Source organism: Heptranchias perlo, chromosome 29, assembly GCF_035084215.1.
Source record: "Heptranchias perlo isolate sHepPer1 chromosome 29, sHepPer1.hap1, whole genome shotgun sequence".
Lineage (NCBI taxonomy): Eukaryota > Metazoa > Chordata > Chondrichthyes > Hexanchiformes > Hexanchidae > Heptranchias > Heptranchias perlo.
In genome coordinates, this window is record NC_090353.1 from 15,967,685 (window position 1) to 15,992,452 (window position 24,768).

General features: G+C 45.6%; 1 protein-coding gene across 1 annotated transcript in view; it reads left to right on the top strand.

Moving 5' to 3' along the window:
• LOC137299423 (calponin-2-like) overlaps positions 1 to 17,470 on the top strand; it is a 44,354-nt gene extending 26,884 nt beyond the window's left edge. The window contains exons 2-7 of the mRNA XM_067968157.1: positions 1,966 to 2,087; positions 10,981 to 11,047; positions 11,488 to 11,625; positions 13,724 to 13,840; positions 14,358 to 14,504; positions 15,506 to 17,470. Coding sequence (XP_067824258.1) covers positions 1,966 to 2,087; positions 10,981 to 11,047; positions 11,488 to 11,625; positions 13,724 to 13,840; positions 14,358 to 14,504; positions 15,506 to 15,778 — 864 coding nt within the window. The 3' untranslated portion in view covers positions 15,779 to 17,470. The remainder of the gene's footprint in view (positions 1 to 1,965; positions 2,088 to 10,980; positions 11,048 to 11,487; positions 11,626 to 13,723; positions 13,841 to 14,357; positions 14,505 to 15,505) is intronic.
• Positions 17,471 to 24,768: the final 7,298 nt, after the last annotated feature.

A 24,768-nucleotide genomic window follows, 5' to 3' on the forward strand; every position in this document is an offset into this window, starting at 1 on the left:
CCTTATTGATAAATTTTAGATGTTTAATGTAATGCTTTGTAACTGCATTGGCGATTTTTATAATGTTAAGAATGTTTCAGCTTGTCTTCGTTGGTGGCACATCTGGCTCTGAGCTGGAAGGTTGCAAATTCAAGCCCCACTCCAGGATTTGAGCACATAATCCAGACAGACACTTCAGTGCAGCACTGAGGGAGTGCTGCACTGTCCAAGGTGCCTATTGCAGATGAGGCATTAAGCTGAGGTCATGTTTGCCTGTTCAGGTGGATGCTAAAAGCTGTAATCAGGAGACTGGAGGATTACAATTCTGAGAGGACCACCTTCATCCAAACCGTGTGTGCGAATTATTTGCCAGGTAATGATGGGTGGGAACCATTAACTACCTCAAGGTTCGTTAAATTCAGTGTTGAGGGGAAGGAGTTATTGGGTACTGCCTGAATCTCCTCAACACCTAAATAATAATCATCTTCTTTCTAACTGACTGACTAAGATTGCAAACTTGCAGAATCCAAGCTGTGTGGTTAACGAATGAAGTCACATGTATTCTGAGTTCATAGATGCTGTCATACTTCAGGATTTATTTTTCTTGACAAGTTCCACCAAAAAAAATTCATAAAAATAGTTACTCTTAATGCTGGCTTTTTAAAAGCAATGTGTATTCTCAAGTTTTTTTTTAAACTGGGCACCAGACATTGAGTGTTTAGTTTCTGGGAAAGCAACTTCCATTCAGCATATTAACCAATGAGACAATTCATTAATTTTTGTTTTGAGATATATGGGCTCGTTTACTCCATATGGATGAAGAGAAGAATCCACAGCAGACCTGAAGTTGTAATGATGTACAAGCTGAATATTCATTTCAAAAATGTACAGAACTTGTATAATGTCAGGGAGGTTGAAGAAAGTCTGGTGCAATGGCAGCCATGTCTCCAGTGAGTGTTTTGTACAACAACAACTTGCATTTATATGGCACTTTTAACGTAATAATACATCCCAAGGTGCTTCACAGGAGCATTATCAAACAAAATTTGACACTGACCCACATGAGGAGATATTAGGACAGGTGACCAAAAGCTTGGTCAAAGAGGTAGGTTTTATGGAACGTCTTAAAGTAGGAGAGAGAGGCTGAGAGGTTTAGGGAAGGAATTCCAGAGCTTAGGGCTCAGGCAGTTGAAGGCACAGCCGCCAATGCTGGAGCGATTAAAATTGGGGATGTGCAAGAGGCCAGAATTGGAGGAGCGCAGAGATCCTGGAGAGTTGTTGTGCTGGAGGAGGTTACAGAGATAGGGAGGGGCGAGGCCATGGAAGGATTAGAAAACAACGATGAGAATTTTAAAATTGAGGTGTTCCCGGACCGGGAGTCAATGTAGGTCAGAGAGCACAGGGCTGATGCGGGACTTGATGCGAGTTAGGATACGGGCAGCAGAGTTTTGGATGAGCTCAAGTTTATGTACAGTGTACACTGCTCCAGGTTTACAGTGTAGTGTTTTGTACACCACTACAGGTCTGGATGGGGGAGGGGACAGAATGGTCCCTTATTGGCCCTTTTTATTTAATATGCATGAAGAGAATAAAAGGCCATTAGGCCTAAAATGCCCAGCTAGGGTCCCTCAGTCCCTGCACTTGCCTTGCATGGTCCTGTTGCTGGAGGTGTATATTAAACTGTGGTGGATTTAGGAATGTCTCAATCCAGGCACCTTAGTGCCATAAATATACTCACTGAGCTATTTTTTTTAACTGGTGATTCAGGGCCCCTCCTGGGTGCCATGAGTTTTTTGTGTTCACTTTGGTAAGTGTTTTATGCAAAGGTGGACTCTGAGGGGAAAATTTCCTCTGCGCTGTTCACCGTGAAGTTCAGTAAGTACGTGTATAAGAATAAATGCATAATTTCATGACTAACAAATTCCCCTCCCCATCCTTCCTCCCCCCACCAGACAACAATCTGATCTGCTTTCTGTTTTCCTGCAGATTGCTCAGAAATATGATAGTCAGAAGGAGGACGAGCTGCGAGTCTGGATCGAGGAGATCACTGGGAAGAAGATTGGGGACAACTTTCAAAAAGGCCTGAAGGACGGCACAATCCTTTGCGAGTGAGTACTGTGTTCCCAGCCTCTGACTTGCCAGTAACTTGGCAAAACATTAAGTTGCAAAACATTTAAATTTGGTCCTATTTTCTCTGTCCCCTCCTCTTCTAAAGATGCTGAGTTATGTTCAACAGGTTAGGCTCACCTTCTGGTACTTCAGCCAAGTAGCCCATTCTTTGCGTGAGTCTAAACAACCAGAATCGCCGGGCTGTTCAGTCGTGGGCGGTGTATCAAGGCCGAACCTGATATTTGTCCAGGGGCACGAGGTTTGTTGTTAAATCCCCATTGGTGCCCTGGCTGAGGTCAGCAGACCTCCCACCGCGAGGTGCTCCTTGTAAAGCTCCACCATTTCCTGCAGCAGATCAATTCTTCCTCGCCATCTTACCGCTGTCCGTCTCCAAGTCTGTTGATTTCTGTCCCTGCCTTGATCTAATACAGACCACTAATTGCCCTGCCCATACCTGGCTCTATTGTTGAGCTGTGCAACACATCACAGTTTGTGTTGGGTCATGACACAAAAGCAGGTCAGGTAGGAGATAGGGGGAGGGGGAGGGGTGGAGGGGGGAGAACATCTTTCCACATATCTTTGTGCTGATCAAGGGTTGTGAGTACTGGGCACTGAACACTTTCCCATTTCAAGCACCCAATGTCAACAGCTCTCACTCCCAGGTCACACATAACTAGTGTAAGATGCAGAGTAAAACTCATTTAATACTCTACCAGTAATGTGCCCCAGCCCCAACCTCAATCTCAACATCTGATGAGTGCCCCTGACTGCACCAGTGTGAATTTTTTCCACTTTCCACACCAGCCCTGCTGTGGCCTCTGAATGAGGTTGTCAAGTTAGGGGCAGCTTTGGGCTGTGCGCACTAGAAACTGGATCAAGTCTGCCCAAACACATTACTTTTGGGGTCCTAACAGATAGGTGAGCCTTTCACTCCATCGCTCTGGGCTCACATGCCCCAGTCCTCCCCAAGAGGTGACATTTTTCATTTTGTTTCTGGTCTCCTAATGTACCTGTTGGCACAATGTGCAGGCTGGTAGCACTCTGGTCTCTCACCTCCTGACTTCACGCCCTTCTCGTGTCAGTTGGATGGTTTTGATGAGGATCAAATACCTGTGATGTGGAGATGCCGGTGATGGACTGGGGCGGACAAATGTAAGGACTTGCACAACACCAGGTTATAATCCAACAGTTTTATTTTAAATCACAAGCTTTCGGAGCTTACCTCCTTCGTCAGGTGAGTGAAGGGTTCTAAAAACGCATAGCATATATAGTCAGAGAACAATGCCTGGTGATTACAGATAATCTTTCCAACTGCCCCCTATCACACCTCGGCTGGGAAACGATCACAGCAATCAAAGGTGTCGTTGGTGTTCAGACAGGTTAGCCATGGAAAACATTACATCCCAGTATACTGAATACACAATGGGTCAGATCACAAAGACAGAGAGCGAGAAAGAGACCCAAAAGGCAGAGAGAGAGAATGTCCAGTTGTATTAAAAACAGATAACTTTTTTTTCGCTGGTGGGGTTACATGTAGCGTGACATGAACCCAAGATCCCGGTTGAGGCCGTCCTCATGGGTGCGGAACTTGGCTATCAATTTCTGCTCGACGATTTTGCGTTGTCGTGTGTCTCGAAGGCCACCTTGGAGAACGCTTACCTGAAGATCGGAGGCTGAATGTCCTTGACTGCTGAACACTTCAGCAGTCAAGGACATTCAGCACCCATGAGAATGGCCTCAACCGGGATCTTGGGTTCATGTCATGCTACATGTAACCCCACCAGCGAAAAAAAAAGTTATCTGTTTTTAATACAACTGGACAGTGTCTGTCTGTCGGTCTCTCTCTCTGCCTTTTGGGTCTCTCTCTCTCTCTCTCTCTCTCTCTCTCTCTCTGTCTTTGTGATCTGACCCATGGTGTATTCAGTATACTGGGATGTAATGTTTTCCATGGCTAACCTGTCTGAACACCAACGACACCTTTGATTGCTGTGATCGTCTTCCAGCCGAGGTGTGATAGGGGGCAGTTGGAAAGATTATCTGTAATCACCAGGCATTGTTCTCTGACTATATATGCTATGCGTTTTTAGAACCCTTCACTCACCTGACGAAGGAGGTAAGCTCCGAAAGCTTGTGATTTAAAATAAAACTGTTGGACTATAACCTGGTGTTGTGCAAGCCCTTACATTGATCAAATACCTGGCATGAAACTGCTTCTCTGGTTTGGTCTATTTGCTCTAATATTGCGTGTTGACATCGTGATATCTGTGGGCCAGACTTCGCTGGTCAAAGAAACCTAATAAATGGGCCTTTCTGTTTCCTAAAGGATTCAGGTTTCACTGTTCACAAAGATTATAAGTTGCACATTTTGATCAAGATTGGAGAGAGTGCTCAATGTGGAGTTGTTTTGTATTTAAAAAGCTGAGTCTATGGCTGACTTCCAGCGATGTGTCTGTGCATCTCTGATTCATCGGACCTTGAGGAGAGAGCGGCAGTGTTACTGATCTACTATTGAGCTGGAATGTAGCAAGACTGGAGTGTAGCCATGTTGAGTTTGTTTTACTTTTTGTCCTGTAATGGGAGCATGTAGTAGACTTGCTGTGTGTTATTAAATCATGAGATGTCAAGCCATGAGGCCTCCCAATGCCTCCAAGGCTGAACATGTACACATGTGCGTTGTCAGAGTCCTACCATCTCGTAGCCTTCTTCGTACGACAAACTATCGTCCTTGGCCAATTCAGACTTCAATCACCTTTTATTGTTTGCAGTGAGGTTTCTTAAAGGGCCATACCCTTACTTGGGGATCAGGGCCCTCATAGCCTATGGCTGACATACCAGCCTCAATTGCCCTGCTACACATCCCATCCCCGCCCCACCCCACACCCAGCATAGAGCCGTCGGCTCTAGCAGCCTGCGCCGTGAGGCAATACGCTCGGGAGAGGGCATTGGCGATCCCGTGGGGGATTCCTGCCCGCTGTTCCACCTTGAAACAATAAGGCTGGAGTGACAAAAGCCACTGGGTAACCCGAGCATTTTTCTCTCTGTTAGATCGCATCCATTTGAGGGGTGTGTGATCAGTCATTGAAGAAACCGGTGCCCCAACAGGTAGTATGTTAAGGTTTCTACCGCCCATTTAATTGGTAGGCACTCCTCCTCTACCATAGTGTATCGCTATTCACTAGGCAGCAGTTTTCTGCTCTGGTAGAGCATGGGATGTTCCTCTCCCTGCACTTTTTTGAGAGTGTACAGCTCCCAAACCTAACACGGAGGCATCGGTTTACAAGACAAATTTTTGACTAAAGTCTGGGACCGTGAGCACAGGATTATTACACAGCGTTTGGATCAGGTCCCTGAAAGCAGCTTCTGTCTCGGGGTCCCACCTAACTAGGTCAGGTCGGTAAGTGGGGGGTGACTCGAGGAGCAAAGTCAGGAATAAAGTGCTGGTAGTAACCTACAATACCCAAGAGACCCTCATTTGTTTCTTACTCCTCAGTTGGGTCCAGGCTTTGATAGGTTCCACTTTATTGATCTGAGGCTTCACAACCCTGCCCCCTACAGTATACACTAAGTATTTGGCTTCTAACAACCCCATGTAGCACTTTGCTGGGTTTGCCATGAGCCCATATATTCTTTAGGCTGTCTAATACAGCCTCTACTCCATGTAAACGTGAACACCAGTCTGTCCTATAAATAATGACATTATCCAGGCATGCAGCTGCATTCTGGATATGAGGCCTCAACGTTGCCTGGTTGGAACCTCCTGACCGCAGCTTCTATTGTACTGGGCTCTCTGGTTGCCCTGCACCTTCTCTAAATGAGCCCTCACTATGGGAGTAACCGCCTCGATCCGCGCTCTCATCTTCACTGTGTTCAATAATATTTTTGGGGGAACTGTTTGGTGCCTCCCATTCCTCTTTAGCTATGTCCAGGATTGCCCGAGGCTGCTGCTCGACAGCAGCTCAAATGAGGAAAACCCTCTAGAGGACTGAGGCACCTCCCTCACTGCAAACATGAGAAATGGCAGTAAGGTATCCCAATTTTACCCATCTTTATCCACAACCTTTTTTTAAGCATATTCTTGAGGGTTCTATTGAACCCCTCCACAAGGCCATCGGCTTGAGGATGATACACTGAGGACCTTAGACTTTCGATGTGGACCAGGGTACTTTTGTCAGTTTGGACACAAAGGGCGTCCCTGATTCATTAAGATCTCCTTTGGGATCCCTACCCTGGAGAACATCTTCAGTAATTCACTTGCTATGTTTTTAGAGGTTGTAGTTCTTAGTGGAATTGCCTCGGGACTGCGAGTGGCATAATCAATGACTACCAAAATATATTGGTGTCCTTGGGCAGAATGCTCCAGTGGTCCCACTATGTCCATCACTGTCCTTTCAAAAGGTACCTCAATTATTGGGAGAGGGACTAATGGAGCGTGATAGTGAGGCCTGGGTCCACACAGCTGGCATTCTGGACAGGAGGAACAGAACCGGCTTACTTCCTCATACACGCCTGGCCAGAAGAACCGCCTCACCAGCCGCTCCAGAGTCTTCTCCATCCCCAGATTACCTCCGAACAGATGCTTGTGAGCCAAGTCAAGGAGTGTTTGCCTATGTGTCCATGGCAGCAGCAATTGTTCCACTTTCCCCGATGCCCCTGAGTCACTCTGTATAGGTCATTCTTTACTATATAATATGGCTTAGGACCTATTGTTTTGCCCTCAATGAGGTGCCTATTATCATTACTACCTCTTGTTTTATATTTTGGAAAATGGTCATTTATCTTCTCCCGTTGAAAGTCTGAAGTACCCATATCCAGTCCCTCAAAATTTAGCCCGTTCTCTCCTGGGAAGTAGCCCAGAGGAGCTGCCCTCTTTCCACTTGTATCGGGGCCTGGTTCCATCACTGGGGGTGGAAAAGCAGAGGGAATAGGGTCTTAGTCCCCTACTAAACTCTGGGCACTTCCTCCCTACTTCCTCTTGCTTTCTCCTGCCCGTGCTCCCTTTTTGATTTTGATTTATTTCAGATCCCTGATACAACTCCGGATCTGATAAGGGAAAAACTTGGGAGAAGCTCTCAACCTGCCCCCTTTCTTGTAGGCTGCCTGGAACCCCTCCCTTCCTGGAGGGAAATCCCTCCCTGGTATTACAGGCTGAGGAAGCTTTGGTGCCACCCCAGCTATTATTTCCCAGGCACCTCCCTTCACTTCTACCTTGACCCAGACGGTGAGGTAATAGAATACGTCCCCATTTACCCATTTTATTCCCGTTTTGTTCATGTAGTCTAACTCTGAAGGCCATACTAGAGTTGAGGATACCAGGGTAACTGAACTCCTGGAATCAGTAAGGGCCATCACCTCCTTTCCATTAAACTTTATGGTTTCTAGGAAAGGGTGAGCGGTTTCCACGTGGATCAAAAGCTACACTACCCGACTGGGATAATCCCTGCCGGCATCCCTGGATTCCCCGAGGCTGCATTGCATGAGTTCCTCCTGGCTTGGGCAGTATGCCGCTACATGGCCCCACTCGTAACACAGGTACCATTTCCCTGGTTTCCTGTTTACCCCAGGATTTATAGTTCCAGGGACCGTCCCTTCGCCCCATTAGCTTTTTATCCACCCGAAATTCAGTCCTCTTTCTTTGGACTCGGGGGTTGTCCAGGGTTACATGGCCTGAAGAACGTTGGCGAACTGACCAAATTGTCAATCCACCAGGGCGGTCATCTCTTGGACATTGACCGGGTTTCCTTGGCCTACCCACTTCCTGACCTGGGGTGGAAAGGCTCGTAAATAGTGGTCTGTTACCAGCAACTCCACAATCCTTGCAGGGAAGTTGCTGTCCGGTTGAAGCCGCTGCCTGGCCATGTGGAACAAGTCAAACATTTGAGAGCGGGGTGCCTTGCCCTCCTGGAAGGTCCAGGCATTAAATCTCTGAGCCCACACAATTAAGGTGACACCAGCCCTGGCAGTGATCTGTGCTTTCAACTGATGGTAGTTGGCCGCTGCCTGTGGCTGCAGGCCAAAATCAGCCTTCTGTGCATCGCCCACCAAGAACGGGGCCACAATGCCAGCCCATTGGTCTGGTGGCCGTTTCTCCCACTCAGCACACCTCTCAAAGGCCAAGAGGTATGCCCCCACATCATCATCCTCTGCGGTCATTTTCCGCAGCATTAGACTGGCTCTTATTGGTCCCTCCATCAGTTCTCTAACGATTTCCTCCATTGGAGTTTGTTTCTTTCTCCAACTAGAGACACAGATCCCACTTCTGACGACACAAGTCAGAGTCCTACTATCTCGTAGCTCCCTTCGTATGACAAACAATAGTCATTGACCAATTCAGACTTCAAGCATTTTTCTTCATACAACGCAAAGTCACACTACAGTACCTTCGGCAACCCCTTGTACATTTTCCCTCAGCCCCTTCCTTTTCTTGACTTTGCTCTTTTACTCTATCTGACTGGGGAAGGTGTGTTTACCACCCCCCTCCTCCACCCCAAACTTCAGCAGCAATTATTGTTTGCAGGTGAGGTTTCTTAAGGGGCTATACCCTTACTCGGGGATCGGGGCCCTTATCAGCCTATGGCTAACATACTGACCCTGTATCACCCTGCTACACTGTGCGTGCATTCAGTTTTGATAGATATATATCACTTATCAAAAGCTGGGTGGGCCACAGTTCCAGGCAATGTCACACTTGAGGGTCACGCAAGGTTGTGACAAGACCCTGTACCAGGAAATCATGGGTCAGTGTCTACGATGTTTCTCTTTCTCTTTACAGTTTCCACCCCCCCCCCCCACCGAAATCAGTGAGCTCCTGATTCAGTTATACTGCGGTGGGTTGAGCTAAGTGGAAACCAAACACCTCCCCATCAGAAAAAACAAAGTTGCAAGTCCAACTATTCTGTTTAACTGGGCCCCTGCACTTGCTCGGTGCTAGCACTCTTGCCTCTGGGTCAAAAGATCGTGGGTTCAAGCTCCACTCCAGGGACTAGAGCTCCTGAGGGAGTACTGCAGTACTGAGGGAGTGCTGCAGTCAGAGGTGCCGTCTTTCAGATGAGAGATTAAACCTCTCTGGTGCCATCTCAGGTGGACATAAAAGATCCCATGGCACTATTTGAAGAAGAGCAGGGGCATTCTCTTTAGTGTTCTGGCCAACATTTATCTCTCAACCAACACTAAAAACAAATGATCTAGTTGTTTCTTTCATTGCTGTTTGTGGGACCTTGCTGAGCACAAATAGTTGTAATGTAGGGAAACGCAGCAGCCAGTGACTTCAAAAAGTAATTCATTGGCTATAAACCGCTTTGGGATGTCCTGCGGTTGTGAAAGGTGTTATATAAATGCAATCCTTTCATTCTATATGGAAGCTTTGATAACTCCTGTCTACTAATAACATCTCCTCGCCCTCTGTTGCTGCAGAGTAGGCAGCCCTGTTATTTTTCACTGATGGCAGCCCCCACTTTAGAGATATTGCTGCTTAGATGTAGGTTTTGGCAGTGTCCCCAGCAGCAAATATAAACCCAGTTAGCCGACACCATCTCTCTCTACAGCAACAAGGCTTCTTTAAAGGAGGCATTACGTACGCAAACTGTGTAAATCTTCCCCATATATAGTGTTGACTCTTCTGAGATGTACTTACCTAAGTGGTCATTCTTTATATGTGAGCTGAGTTAGTTGGTTTCAACTATGGGGGGCATTTGAATTGAGCCTCATCCTGTTCTCAACTGGGTAGAGGGCGAGGACTTTTGTAATATATTCACTTTCCAGGGCAGGTTACGAGAAAGAGGAGTGGAAACCAGGTTGACTTTTTTTTTCCCCCCCTTTTCTAATCAGTGGACTGTGGCCAATTGTAGCATCCTCAGCCTCTGCCTCAGCTGGGATCAGTTAACTCCACACACGTATTTAGAGCTGCAGGTGAGATCAGCAGTGAGTCACTAACCCTGAAGTCTTCCTGTCAGTGGGTGAATAGGAGCGGAGCTGTAAAAGAGCTCGAGAAATGTGTCCCGAGATTTGCACACACATCCGAACTCAGCAATGCGATGATGTCATGGCATCTGCTGCTTAAAGTGCCAAATGTCGAGCAAAGTTTTACATTCAACAAGTTTTATTTTTAGATGTGGTTTTGATCTGAGTGGATACAGGCCACCTTGTGGGTGAACATCCTCTTCACACAAACTGCTTTGCCATTTACCTTAAGAGTGGGCGCTTTTACCGACAATTCCCGGAGGTCTCCAGTGGTCACCCCAATGTAAACTTGTCAGACTCGCTAAGACCTACGGCCTTGAATGTAATGGCATCATTGCATTTTTGAATTGTGCTTCATGTATAAACCTCAATACATGTTAATACAGACACAGCACCATGGAACACAGGGCCAGGACTCATGCTGTTGACTTGGCTAGCTTTTTATTTTTTCTCTCTCTCTGTAATAGTTGTAATCAAATTTCAGCCTTATTCCAACTAACTTCATCCCTGCTGCTTGAGGGGATAAATGCTGATCAGGACATCGTATTCTTCGAATAGTGCCATGGGAACTTTTACATCCACTTGAGAAAGTACATGGGGCCTTGCTTTAACATCTCATCTGAAAGACGACACCCCCGACAATGCACCATTCCCTCAGCACTGCACTGAACTGTCAGCCTAGATTATGTGCTCAAGTCTCTAGGGTGGGTTTTGAAACCGTGACCTTCTGACTCAGAGGTGAGAGCGCTATGACTGAGCCAAGGCATCCCATGCAACAAAATGGAATTTGACTTATTCAGTCATTGTAAATCAATAGCCCTGATGGTGCTTTATTCTAGTTTGCTACCTGAATATTAAAGTCCTGTGACCTTAAATTGCAGTCCCACCTTCCCTGTCTAACTTGGTCCTTTTCATTTCCATCTCTCCAACTGATAGACTCATCAACAAAATCAAGCCCAACTCTGTGAAGAAAATCAACAGGTCAACTTTAAATTGGCATCAGGTAAAACAATTACGCTGATATCTTTGGTTGTAATGGTGGGAGAAGAAGGTGATTAAAGATTTTGACAATCTATTTTCTGGAATTTTCCACCTTCTTTAAACATTAATGAAGGAAACTCAGGTTTTAGTTACTGTACTACAAAAAAGAATGTATAGGCATCGGAGCAAAGAGCAGCCGGACCGACCCCAGTGTAAAGGGGATGAGCTCTGAGGAAAGATTGGAGAAGCTAAAACTCTATGCTCTGGAGTGGGGGGAGCTCATTGTGGGACATAAAATATTAAATGGAATAAATAAGGGAAATCTAGCTTGTACTGCAAAATGAATGAGGAAAGTAAGGGCTGAGGCCAAATTTGAATCAATGAAAAATGCATTAAAATTCTTTTGAGTTTGAGAATGATTGTTTGTTTGTTTGTTTGTTTGTTTATTTTTGTTCTGAACAGCTGGAGAATTTGTCCAACTTTATCAAAGCAATGCAGAATTATGGTATCAAACCACACGACACGTTTGAGGCAAATGACCTTTTTGAGAATGGGAATCTGACCCAGGTACAGACAGCACTGCTGGCCCTGGCAGGGATGGTGAGTACCAGAGCAGCACCAGCTAAAAATGATTAATTTGACGACCCAGATTACTGTTTCCACGGCTATATTACAGCCTTCATCACTTAATGTACTCCAATACTTCACAGACTGTGTTCCAAATGATCTAGCTGAATCACTTTATAACTCCATTTGCTAGTCCACCTACTTTGGGGATGGACGTTGATTATTCAAAGTTTATCTTCGAGCAGCCCCACCCTCCCTACCCTTGAATCCCAGAGCTCAGTGAGTCTGCGGTGATACTGAGCCCTACAGACCAGGATGGTCCCAGGTTTGATGTGTGGTCTTTGCTGAGTTGGCTGATCCCAGCCAAAATGATAGGGACTGGACTTGGGAAGAGCAAAATTTAGCTGCTCCAAAAAGCTTTCTAGCGACCAAAGCCAGAATGTAAGTGCGTGAAGGATGGATGAGGATAGGTTTGGGGTGCGATGTGCCTTTTGCTTTCTCATTCATTCCTGCCCTGAGCTAGGGAAGGTTAATTTATCCAGGGTTCCTCCTCCTGATGTAGTTTCCAGTTTTGGACAGTGGATGTTTGGACATCAGGCGAGGTCAGCGTAGTGGTTGGCTGTGATGCCTTTAGGTCTGCTCATGAAGAATGGCCACTTGGAGGGTGGCTGATGCTGGCCCCTAACTCCTCCCCTCTCCAAAAAGCTGCAAAACTTGGCAAAGCACGAGAACAAAACAAACCAAGATGCTGATGTGAAGCTGCAGTTTGAGACCAAAGTTCACATCCAACCGACTGAGCAACTGAATTGGAATTGGTTCCAAAGGTTAGGCCTATATATTCCAAAAAAAAACATGGGCTTGTGTAAACACTGACTGCAGTTAAGGGTAATTACAGGAGTCTTGGAGTAGAGAAGTGGCAAAGGATGTTCTGGAAGGTTATTTTACACTTCTAGCTGTCTTTTTTTTCCCCCCCTTTTCGTTTTCTTCCGTTTCCTCCACTCGTCTGCTGACTCGGTTGTTGGGATAACTGTTCCACAAGTGCCCGGCTCACTTGTATTTCATTACGTGTCCGTTCTTCGTGCCCGAGACTATCTGATTGAGAAGGTCACCACCGTCAAAGCACCAATCCTGTCCCCTCATATCAACACGTGCACTTTCCAATAGGAGTGCCTTGATAATGATCAGGAATGGGCCTCAGCTTTTTCTTCCCTCCTCCTCCTCCTCCCCCTTCTCCTTTATTCCTGCCCCCCACCCCCCCCCTCAACCACCCAGAGGCAATGTGTCCAATTTTAATGCCCATACTGTCTCCTTCACTGGGGATCATTCGCTCAGCACAGAACAGGGCTGGAACTTGGAGCCTTAAGGGTCCATATGGCTCTATTCCAAACAGGGCTGTGCTTTTACCAACTGAGTCATCGGGGAGGTAAATTCAACAAATATTTATTCAATATTCAGCCCTGGAAATGTTAAAATAAAAAGATAGATTTGCATTTATATAGCACCTTTCACGACTTCAGGATGTCCCAAAGTGCTTTACCCAATAAAATACTTTTGAAGTGTAGTCACTGTTGTAATGTAGGAAATGCAGAAGCCAATTTACATACAGCAAGGTTTCCCAAACAGAAATGAGATAATGACCAGATCATTTTTTTTTAAAAGTGATGTTGGTTGAGGGATGAATATTGGCCAGGACACTGGGGAGAACAGCCCTGCTCGTCTTCGAATAGTGCCATGGGATCTTTTACATCTACCTGAGAGAGCAGACAGGGCCCCAGTTTAACATTTCATCCGAAAGGCATGTGCAGCACTCCTTCAGTACTTCACTGGAGTGTCAGCCTAGATTTTGTGCTCCAGTCTCTGGAGTGAGACTTGAACCCACAACCCTCTGACTCAGAGGCGAGAGCGGTACCTCGTAAAGGTCCAGAGGCTGTGATGTGAAGGCCACTTATGGAGTATTTTTCCTTCAGTCAGCAAAGAGGTGTACATAATGGAAGTAACTGGGCTATAAATTAGATAACAGCATGGTTGTGCTTTGTATGAGAGTGGAACACAGTTAACTGGTATAGAATGGGCCAAAATGCCATTCTCTGTACTTAGAGTCTTTAAACAACATTCCATCCTTTTACCCTAGGCTAAAACGAAGGGCATGCATGCCCCAGTCGACATTGGTGTCAAATATGCAGACAAACAGCAGCGCTCTTTCGATCAGGAGACCTTGAATGCTGGACAATGCGTCATCGGACTTCAGGTATTAATATTTGGCTCGGTCCCCTGATGGCTGAGGGTTTAGTCCAGTGAGTTGCTGAACCATACAGAGCAGGAAGGTCCCCGTTTCTATTAACTGACCCCAGCCACAGCAGCGATAGGGATGATATTTGCCTTGTACACCAGGACCAATTTCAGGGAAAATTTCAGTTTGGGCTCCTGCTCCTGATCACTGTGCAGTAACGCCTGCTGGAAAATGCATGTGTATGTGCATATTGGGTGAGGATAGGAACGGGCTGGGCTGTGATGCATCTGCAGTTGAATAGCTTGACAATACCTGCTGTCGAGGCTTGCATCTGGATAACAGCCACTGGTTGAGGAATTGGAGGGAGATGGTGTCTGTCGAACCTGTAACACAGCCAGAGTCAGTGTTTTCAGCAAAGGAGAGGAAGAAAAAAAAGTGCTGTAAGTTTTTTGCAAATAGTTTCTGTCTCTGGTTGGCTGTCTCTCCTGCATCTATTCATTGTGTTAATAGTTTTGTGTCTCTGTCTGCCATATAGATGGGAACCAATAAATGTGCCAGCCAGACTGGAATGGCTGCCTACGGTACCAGGCGACATCTGTATGATCCAAGGGCCCAGATCCCCCCTTCAATGGACCAGTCTACCATTAGTTTACAGATGGGGACCAACAAAGGAGCAAGTCAGGTATGTACCACTTGCCTGTTTTTGCTGTTAGGGCCACTTGTTAATTTTGTGTGCAGATCTGTGTCCGCCGTGGCTCAGAGGTAGCACTCTCGTCTCTAACTCAGAAGGTCGTGGGTTCAAGCCCCACTTCAGAAACTTGAGCACAAAATCTAGGCTGACATTCTAGTGCAGTTCTTAAGCAGTGCTGCACTGTCAGAGGTGCTGTCTTTCAGATGATATGCTAAACTGAGGCCTCGTCTTCCCTCTCTGGTGGACGTAAAAGATACAACAGCCACTATTCGAAGAAGAGCAGGGGAATTCCCCCGGTTTCCTGCCCAATATTTATCCTTCAACCAACATCACTAAAACAGATTATCTGGTCATTAACACATTGCTGTTTGTGGGAGCTTGCTGTGTGCAAATTGGCTGCCGTGTTTCCTACAGTAAAACAGTGACTACACTTCAAAAGTACTTAATTGGGAGTGAAGTGCTTTGGAACGTCGAGGTTTTGAAAGGTGCTATATAAATGCAAGTCTGTCTTTTTCTTCTACGTGCACTTTTTTTTTTCCAAAAAAACCTAGACATTCTCATCCTGTCTGGATTTGAAATGATGTAAGCTGCAGCCCTGATTATCACAGACTTGAATTCAGTCTGTTGAATAGTTTGACCTTTAGCTACTGTAACTGTTTTCCTGTGTCAATGTGTGTTGTATTGGAATGTTGTTGAAAAGCTCCCATTGAGCATTTTCTTTCCTACCTCACCTGCCCACCTTCTCACCATATCCCTCAATCCCTTCTCTTGACACCCAAATTACTATCTGCTTCAGCCTTATCCCAGAATTTGATTACCCCTTTGGTGAAAATTATTTCCATGAATTCCTTTCTTACTCCCAAGTGGAGTAATTTTATTTTTTTTCTCCCTGTAAAAAGGTAACTTTAATCCAGGTGGGCTAACTCTTGGCAAACTGTTGCCGCTCCTGCTTGCAACTTGAATAATAACCTTTTTTCCCCACTCTTGTCCAGGCTGGTATGACTGCACCTGGCACCCGAAGACCCATTTACGACAAGAAGCTGGGGACAGAACAGTGCGACAACAGTGTAGCATCTCTGCAGATGGGCAGCAACCAAGGAGCCAACCAGAGCGGCACCAACTTCGGCCTAGGCCGGCAGATCTACAATCCCAAGTATTGCCCAAAGGCTGAGGCCGGAGAGAATGGAAGTCATTTGGATTACGGTGCAGAGTACATCCCGGAACACCCTGCTGATTATCCCGAGTGCACTGAACGATATGACTGAATCCATCACTGCAACTTGGACACAAAGAAAAAAGCAACTCGTTCTCCAGCTTGTGCACGTGGACAACTCTCACGTGGCTACATTCCCCTATGTAACGTGTCTTATTATTAAATGTCTCTCCATTTCTGTTTTTTTTACTTTAATGGATGTGACCAGAAATTGATAGTAATTTACTTGTTTCTAAACCAATGTTTTTTTTTAAACTTGGATTTTAATCCTGCAGTGATTGGTCAAAGCAAAATATGTTATTTTTTTAAGTGTGTTTTTAAAAAAAAAATTAAAACGAGGTTTTTATTGAAGTCAATTTGAAATAACTGACACTTGGGGGAGAGAATTGTCGTTTCTGTAATGAGGTGACTTAGAAAAAGCAGCGTTAAAGATTGATGCTGCTGAAAGTATTTAGAGATTGTTCCTTAGACGCACCTCAGTAATTGTGACTCATCTCCACTATTGTTTCCATTAACAATTTGGTACAGCATGTTTTAAGGATTTTTTTTTAAACTATACATATACATATAATCCTCTCTTTCCACAAGAGGGTAGGAATGTTCTGGAATTTCAACATCTTCAAAGATTAATCGTTCTTTAGAGCTGGCTGGGTGAGAAAATGCAGCCACCTGTTTCCAATTTTTCCACCCCGCCAACTCCAATAACATTCCAAGGCCATTGCGTTTACATCTTTTTTTGTTGCTTTTAAAAATAAACTGGATTCTTTTCAAATCTGACTAACATTCCGAAGGGTTAGGGTGTGGAGATTGTGTACAGAGTAAACCCAGGGGACGAAGTCTTGCACAACACTCAGACCCATGAGCTTAGAGTTTTGGTTTTTGAATACAGGGCAAGACGGATTCTTTAACCAGAAAGAAAACTTTGTTTTTTTCCAAATGTCTGATCGTGACTTGACCAATACCTTTTACAAAGATCAACTGGTTATTGCTGAGCCTATCGAGTATATAAGTGTCGGTATTTTTTCATGTGCGATAAGCTTCTTGTGCGATGCTCTTAATGCGTCCCCCTCAACTTGCTCCAAGCCCTCAGTGACCGACTCGTGGCCACTAGTAGTACAACCAAGTGTTATACAGCTCAAAACACCCAAATTGGAAGGTCAGAAGTCAGAACTGTCTTGGGTGTTTTTTTACAGTTCAAAGCACAGTATGAAATTATCTCATGCCCATCACTATCAGGATTTCAGTAATCAGACTGTTGGAAAGTTTGTAGATGAAAAGGAGGGTTTATACTGCAGTGTCATAAAACCTGTCACCAGGAAGACTGTTTGCTTTAGGGTGTTGCAGAGACTCTCAAATGGAGAGAATAATTGGCACATTACCCTCTATGGAAGTTGCCCCATTCCCACTGAGGTAACCTGGAAATAATATCTATAGCTAGGGGGCAGGGATATTTTCATTACGCTCTCAGAATAATCCTATTGACTGCTGTATGAGATATCTGTTTCTAACAGTCACAGTTTGAATGCTTATTGCAAAGTAAAGGCTTAAACTCTAGGAAAATCTGTTAGTTTTACTTTACTCCATGTGCATATGGAAGATTAAACTGCTACTACAATGCCACTATAATGCTTTCAGACTTTACAGTCTCTCCCGTGGAGCACGAGTCACTAAAAGTGTTCCCTGTACTATGTATGCAGTTTCTTTGTATCTCTGACTTTTAGTTATTAAATTTTTTGTAATTTTGCTTGTGTAGTTTTTATTATTGAGTATTCCACTTTGTAAATTTTAATATACTAGTGGATCTCTTGTGGGATAGTCTAGAGTCCGTAGCATGGTTGTGGTAATTAGCTGCTAACCTGGCCTGTCCCTTTAAGGCCAACACAGGGGCATGGAGCTCAATTGTAGAACCCCAGCTGAGCTCAATGACGTCAGCACAGGTGCAGGATTAAACTTGACCCTCTCCAGGCCTGTATTTTTCTTTAAAAATTGTTCTTGGGATGCTGGCAAGGCAAGGTTTATCTTCTATCCCTAGTGATCGTGAGAAGGTGTTACTGGACCCTTTTAAACCAATGCAGCCTTTCTGTAGCACCCCCACTGCTGTCTTGTGTGAAATGAGGAATCTCTACATATATCTAGGATCAATGCTGAGATCTTCCTGGAATGCTGTAGCTGTAAATTCTGAATATTTTAATGTATTAGGTTCCCTGTTGTCTCATCTGTTGCACCTTCTACTCTCTTTCCCTCCCTCCCCCCCCCCCCCCCCCCCCCAAAAAAAAAACATATGCAAAGGCTACAATTAGCCTGAGCACCACTGGGTTGGAGAAGGGAAATTCAGCATGGTTCTCGCTCCTGCTTGCTATTCAATGAGACCTGCTGGAAGGTCTGACGATTCACACTCTGGGCTTACACGTGAAGAATAGTCATTTGGAGGAGATCCCAACGGGCAGTTGTAGAACTATTCTCCGGGGGAGCGGATATAAATCCCAGTCACGTTAACAGAAACCAGATGGAAAAAGCTAACTCTGTGACTGTAGCACGGTAACCTCCAGCTGCTGGTTATTTCCAGAGCACAGCTGCCTGGGAACTTGGCTGCGCCCTGCAAGAAACACCGTCACTCAGCCTCATTAAGGGTGTTGGCCGAAACCTGACTGTCACTGGCTCGGTAGGAAGTGAAACTTCATCTCACCTGTGCTGTCAACAGCCTTCAGTTTGCAAGTGTCAGGACAGAGCTTCAGCACCTTGCAGAGATTAGCTTCATCTGCAGCAACTGATTTGCTGCACTCTTTTTCTTAAACTTTTTGCCAATTTTCTCCCCTCCTTTCTCTGATGGTGCTGACACTTTGCTGCTGTCTTGAGACGGGGCCCAACTGCCCATTCTTTTTGGTGCACATCTAGGAGAGGTTAGGAAATTTTCTTTTTATGCCGAGGGCTGTTCGGATGGAGGATTCCCTACTAGAAGTAGAGGTGGAAGCAAAATCCATCATGATAAATATTTGAAAAAGAAAAAATTAAAATGATACATGGAAAAGGCAGAGGGACTGGATCTCAGCCGCCAGCTCTTTCAGAGCGCGTAGGTGCGATGGTAAAATTGCCTCTAGCTGTGCTGGAAAATTATCCTGATATACCCTATCCTCAAAAAGCAGGACAAATCTAATCTGGCCAATTACCACCCATCAACCTTCTCCCACTAACCTCCCGCCTCCCCTTCTTATAAAGGGGGGGCCTAAAACAGAAAAAAAAAGCCTCCCTCCTTCCCATCCAAAAAAAACCTCCCACTCATCAGAAGTGATGGAAGGAGTCATCAATAACATCATCAAGCAACACATGCTCGCTGATGCTCAGTTTTGTTTCTACCAGACCTACCAGGCTCTAGACCTCATGGTAGCCTTGATCCAGACACGAACACAAGAGCTGATTAGCAAGGAAGAGGTGAAAGTCACCACTCTCAACATCAAGGCAGCATTCATCTGCTGGGAGCCCTATCAAAACTGAGGTCAATAGGAGTCATGGGGAAACCCCTCCAGTGGCTGGGGTTATACCTGGCACAAAGGAAGATGGCTGTGGCCAATCATCATAGCTTGAGGACATTGCTGTAAGAGTTCCTCTCCCATAAGCCCAATGGGGTTGTTTGCTGATGATTCTACAGTGTTCAGCTCCATTGACAACTCCTCCAATAATGGAGCTGGCCAAGCCAGCTGACACAGCAGAACCTGGACAGCATCAGGCTTGGGTTGACAAGCGGCAGATGACATAAGCACTAGGATCAGATAACTCAGCACAGATCAGAAATTGAACCTTGGACTCTGGTCATTTTGGCTCAGGTATGTGTTGTGTTTTATAACTGAGTCAGCAGGGTAACTTTCCCTGGTCACTTATTCCACAACTCTATTAACCCTTTGAGTGAAAACGTTCCTCCTGACTTCCCTAATTCCAACGTCCTTATTTTAACTTGTGTCCCCTGGGATATGAACCCTTCACCACAGTGAATAATTTGAAGACATTAGTTTTATTAATTCCCTTCAGAGTCTTGAAAACTTCAATTTGGTCACCTCAAAGTTTCCTCATTTCCAAAGAAGATAAACCACAGTCAGAATATTTAAACAAGTATAAAAGGAAACAGAGAAATAACAAGTGTCCAGCCTCTTATTGTCAAGTAAACAGCCACTGCTTCTGCAATCTGGAGGATTTCTATAGATGAAGCCTGAATTTAAAACATTTTCATTAAGTTACCATCTGATAAGATGAACGTTCCTTTAAGGGTTTCTGCAATGGGCTCAGGTGTGTAGCCTTTGTGAAGGTGCAGGAATTTTAGATGTTTAAAGGAACTGTCATTAAAAGTGCTAAAGCCTTGCTAAATGCGCTGATCTCAACAGTTGGGGAGACAGAAATGATTCGGGCACCTGGACTAGGGAGGGGGAGAAGTACCCAGGGTTCCAGTTCCTGATCACTACCCAGTGACTCCTGGAAAGTGCGTGTGGGTATGTCAGGTGATCCCTCTGTGGCGGAATGACCAACTGACACTGTCCAACACCTGGGATGTACGGTTGAGACACAAGAGGAGTTCGTGTTTCCGGTAGGAAGCCTCACTCACTGGCAGCCTACGATGGAAATGTGGGCATGTGCGGTGTGTGATTTCCGCACAGTCATGCACAGTGTACGCCTGAATTTTCAACATGCACTGGCAGCAGGTGAGGCCTCTCACTGGGATCCTGAAGCCTGAAAATGACCTGTAATCTCTCGGGAAGGCTGCTGCCATCCCCATGTCACTTCCAAAGCTGGGCACCAAAATGTGGCGTTTTGGTACGACGAGCTTCTCCACAGCACGGCTGAGATCTGGAGGCTTCCATGTGAAAAGTCCCAGCCCTACAATCCTCTGCGATCTCTCCGCTCCTCCAAATCTGGCCTCTCGTGCATCCCTAGATTCCCATCACCTCACCATTGGTGACCATGTCTTCAGCCATCTAGGCCCTAAGCTCTGGACTTCCCTCCCTTAACTTCTCTGCCTCTCTCTCCTCCTTTAAGATGCTCCTTAAAATCTAACTGTTTGAATAAGCTTTTGGTCACCTGTCTTAATCTCTCCTTGTGTGGGTTGGCATCAAATTATGTTTGATAATCGCTCCTGTGAAGCGCCTTGGGACATTTTACTATGTTAAAGGCGCTATATAAATGCAAGTTGTTGTTGAAAGCAGTGTCCTAACATTCCAGAGTGCAGGAAGCTAAAACTGTGATCTAATTTCTTTCATTAACTTTGTGCTGGAAATTTATCTCAGGAGTGCAGCAGCATGCAGTGATGGGACATGGCTATCGACCTGAGATTCCCCGACACATCGAGCTCCTGGTTTCAAAGTCTGTCACGCCGGGCAGTTGCTGGAGTGGAGGATAGGCTCCTCCCACAGGAAGGGGGAGGGGGGTATGGGTACAAACCTTAAGGGTCAGTCTTTCCATTGAACCTGCAGGTGCTATAGTTTTAGTAAGGCCATTTCACTTACGCTATGGATGCTGAGAAAGCCCCACATCCTAACGGCACTGGACAGAAGGAGAGGCCTAGAGACAAAGAGACACAAGTTGTCTGGGCCACAGGTGAAGGAAAGGCCGAGCTGCAATTCACCATGTGTTGTGAGCACCTATTGCGGCGACTTCTCACTGGGCTAAAGGTTCTTTTGCTTTACAGCTCAGCACAGTGTGGGTTCTCAGAGAGTGACACACTGCAACCTCCCTACATCGCTCTCCTGTTTTTATATTTCAATCTGCCACTGCCCTCTTTGGGTTTATCGGAGGCTGCCTGAGAACATAGAAACTCTTCTTTGAAACGTTTAGCGAGAACGAAGAGGCCGCTGTTTTGATGGTAGATTGTAAGACTAATGAGAAAGTGGATTTGTACAATCACTGCTGGTATGATCGGTGTCGATGGTGCTAGATCTGTATGTTTGCAATTGTCTTGCACTTAAGGTAGAAAAGGTTCAGGAATGTGGATTAAATATCGTGAAAGTACACGGTATTATCAGAACTTTAAATTTGCCACTTAATGAGTCCTCTTCCCTTTAACCATGTCAGATAGCCATTAGGAGTTCCCCTACATTTTAAGCCAGCTTTCCCATCTTCCTAACAAGAATTCCATTCTTCAGGCATTTTGGAGATGGTGAAAACTGAGCTGCAATAGCTGCAATCCCACAAGAAACAGTGCATCTTCCTTTGTTGTCTCCTAAATTCCAACAGCCTGGTCCTCTTCCTTGTCCTCTCACAGTGTGGAAATCAAGACTAATCACACTGTCTCCAACTCTAATTCATTCTTCCCCAAGGCCTCTGAGCTGCCCAACTCCTCACCTCCCTCAATCTTCCCTTCCTCCTACAATCTGTAGGTTTTTCAAACCCAAACTTGACATCACCCTAACTTTTATTTCTTGATTTACCTCCTCTTCTCCATTACTCTTTTCAACCTTGGTGGTGCCCTACACTGCAGGACTGGGCCCTTCACCTGGTGTCAGACAATGTGAGTCTCAGCCCTTCATAAGGCGTCCTGCACTGTGGGCTTTAACTCCTCACCTGGTGTCCTGCACTGTGGGCTTTACCTCCTTACCTGGTGTCCCACACTGTGGGCTTTTGCTCCTCACCTGGTGTCCCACACTGTGGACTTTTGCTCCTCACCTGGTGTCCTGCACTCTTGGCTTTTGCTCCTTACCTGGTGTCCAGAACTGTGGGCTTTTGCTCCTCACCTGGTGTCCCACACTGTGGACTTTTGCTCCTCACCTGGTGTCCTGCACTGTGGGCTTTTGCTCCTCACCTGGTGTCCTGAACTCTGGGCTTTTGCTCCTCACCTGGTGTCCTGCACTGTAGGCTTTTGTTCCTCACCTGTTGTCCTGAACTGTGGGCTTTGGCTCCTCCTCTGATGTCCAGCAGTCGGGGCCTTTGCTCCTCACTTCTCAATAAAAGGAAATCATTCTGCGATGTTAGACTCGCAGTAATGAAGTTACAATGACCCTCCTGTTTCTCCTTTTCCATTTCAACATAACGGACAATCAGCCAGGCTGCTGTTTTAGTTTCAAGCAACATGAATATAGGAACAGGAGTCAGCCATCTGGCCCATTCAGCTGCTCTACCATTTTATAGTTATGCCAGCTCTAACCTCTTAATCACTGAGTTCCCTGTCTTTTTCCCACATAGTAATGTCCTTACTTCCAAAGCATCTATCTTCCTTTTTAACAGCCCAGTTGACTTTGAGTTTATGTCCTTCTGGGCTAGTGCATGAGCACTGTAATATTGAGTGTGAAGCTCACTCCTTCCGCCGCCCGTGTACAATCTACCCTATTGTGGACTCAACCCGTCTCCTTCCCTCCTCCCTCCTTTCTATATAAATACTTTCTATCAGCTTGGTGCAGTTGGTGGCACTCCTACCTTTGAATCAGGAGGTTGTAGATTCGAGCCCCACTCCAGGACTTGAGCATGTAATCTAGGTTGATACTCAGTGTAGCACTGAGGGAGCACTACATTGTTGAAGGGGCTGTTCTTTGAACGAGACATTAAGCAAAAGTCCCACCTAACCATTCAGGTGAACATTATAGGTCCCATGGCACATTTAAAGAGAGGTCTCCCGACGTTGGAGCCAAACCCCCCCCAAACCAAAATCGACAAAAACACAGATTAACTGGTCATTCATTTTGTGGTTGTTTGTGGGACCTTGCTGTGAGCAAAGTGGCTGCCTTGTTTACCTACATAACAACAGTCACTGCATTGTTTGTGAAGAAAGGAAGAAGAAAGACTTGCATTTATATAGTGCCTTTCACTAGCTCAGGGCATCCCAAAGCACTTTACAAACAATGAAGTAAGTACTTTTGTAACGCAGTTACTATTGTAATGTAGGAAACGTTTTAAGATATTTCTGATAGATGCAATAAGATGCTATAAAAATGCAATTTCTGTCTTTCTTCTTTGCTGATCCCCAAAGTAATTCAGCAAAACTCCAGAATATTCTACCATCCTCTGCTCACGTCGCCACTGTTAACGCCTGAACTGCTGGGTGTCAGACAACATTCCCTTTCCGCGACTGGAGCACAATCACATTCCAGAGACATTTCATCATCTTGGGCCATATATTTTGCCTTGTGTGGACCAGTTCTAGGAGCACTGGGGTGACATGTTTGTCAGTGAGGTAAGTTTGTCAGTGAGCTAAATATTTGGGACTCTTTCTGGAGCTAGAGTGTATCACTAAGGGATTGAAGTGATTACATTATAAAAAGATTAACCTCATTCCCTGCTATCTTTAACGTACCCTGCCAGCACTCACTGTGACACACGTATTATGAATGGCCCCTTGGGTGAGTTATGGGGTACCCGTGGAACGCAAGCCCCAGCAAGAGTCAGCATCTTCAGGATAGGAAGGTAAAACATTGAAAATGCAGGGGGGAGGGGGAGGAAGCTGAACAAATAGGAGGTTGTTGCAGTCCTGTGAATGAGCTACGCCTGGTGTGAGTGGAATGTATGCCTGCCGCTTTCCTCTGACGCAGTGAGCAGGCTGCTGTAATGGGCTGGTCGGGCGGTTCACACAGAGCTTGTAACCAACAGCCCTTCTAAAGAAATTAGAAAGGTGTCGTGTTTCACCTCTCTCCTGGAAACAGAAACAGCAATAACCCTGGCACCACAGACACTGTAATTTGAACAGACTCACGAGTAAACAACGTTAATATAACATTCCAGTTAGACATAACATTCCAGGCATGGACTCAGCACACCGGGTAGTGCATTTAACCACTGAACCACTGGAGAGGCTGTAGTCAGAGATTAACACTGTAAACTAGCGTTATAAACCAATAAAGTGTGTCATTGACAAGCAGAACCCCCATCAAACAGTCCATGGAGGGAGAGGCTGCGACTTGCCTTAATATCAAGTTTCAAGCTCTGTTGATTCTTGCAAGGCTTCACCTCCCTTTTCCCCCAGGCAGCAGCACTTGTGTGTATAAACAGCAAGATCTGCATGGGAACATGGGTCTGCAAGCCTGCCTTCAGGTAGAGGCTGCTGATTTCAGTGAATGCAGGAATCCAGTCCTG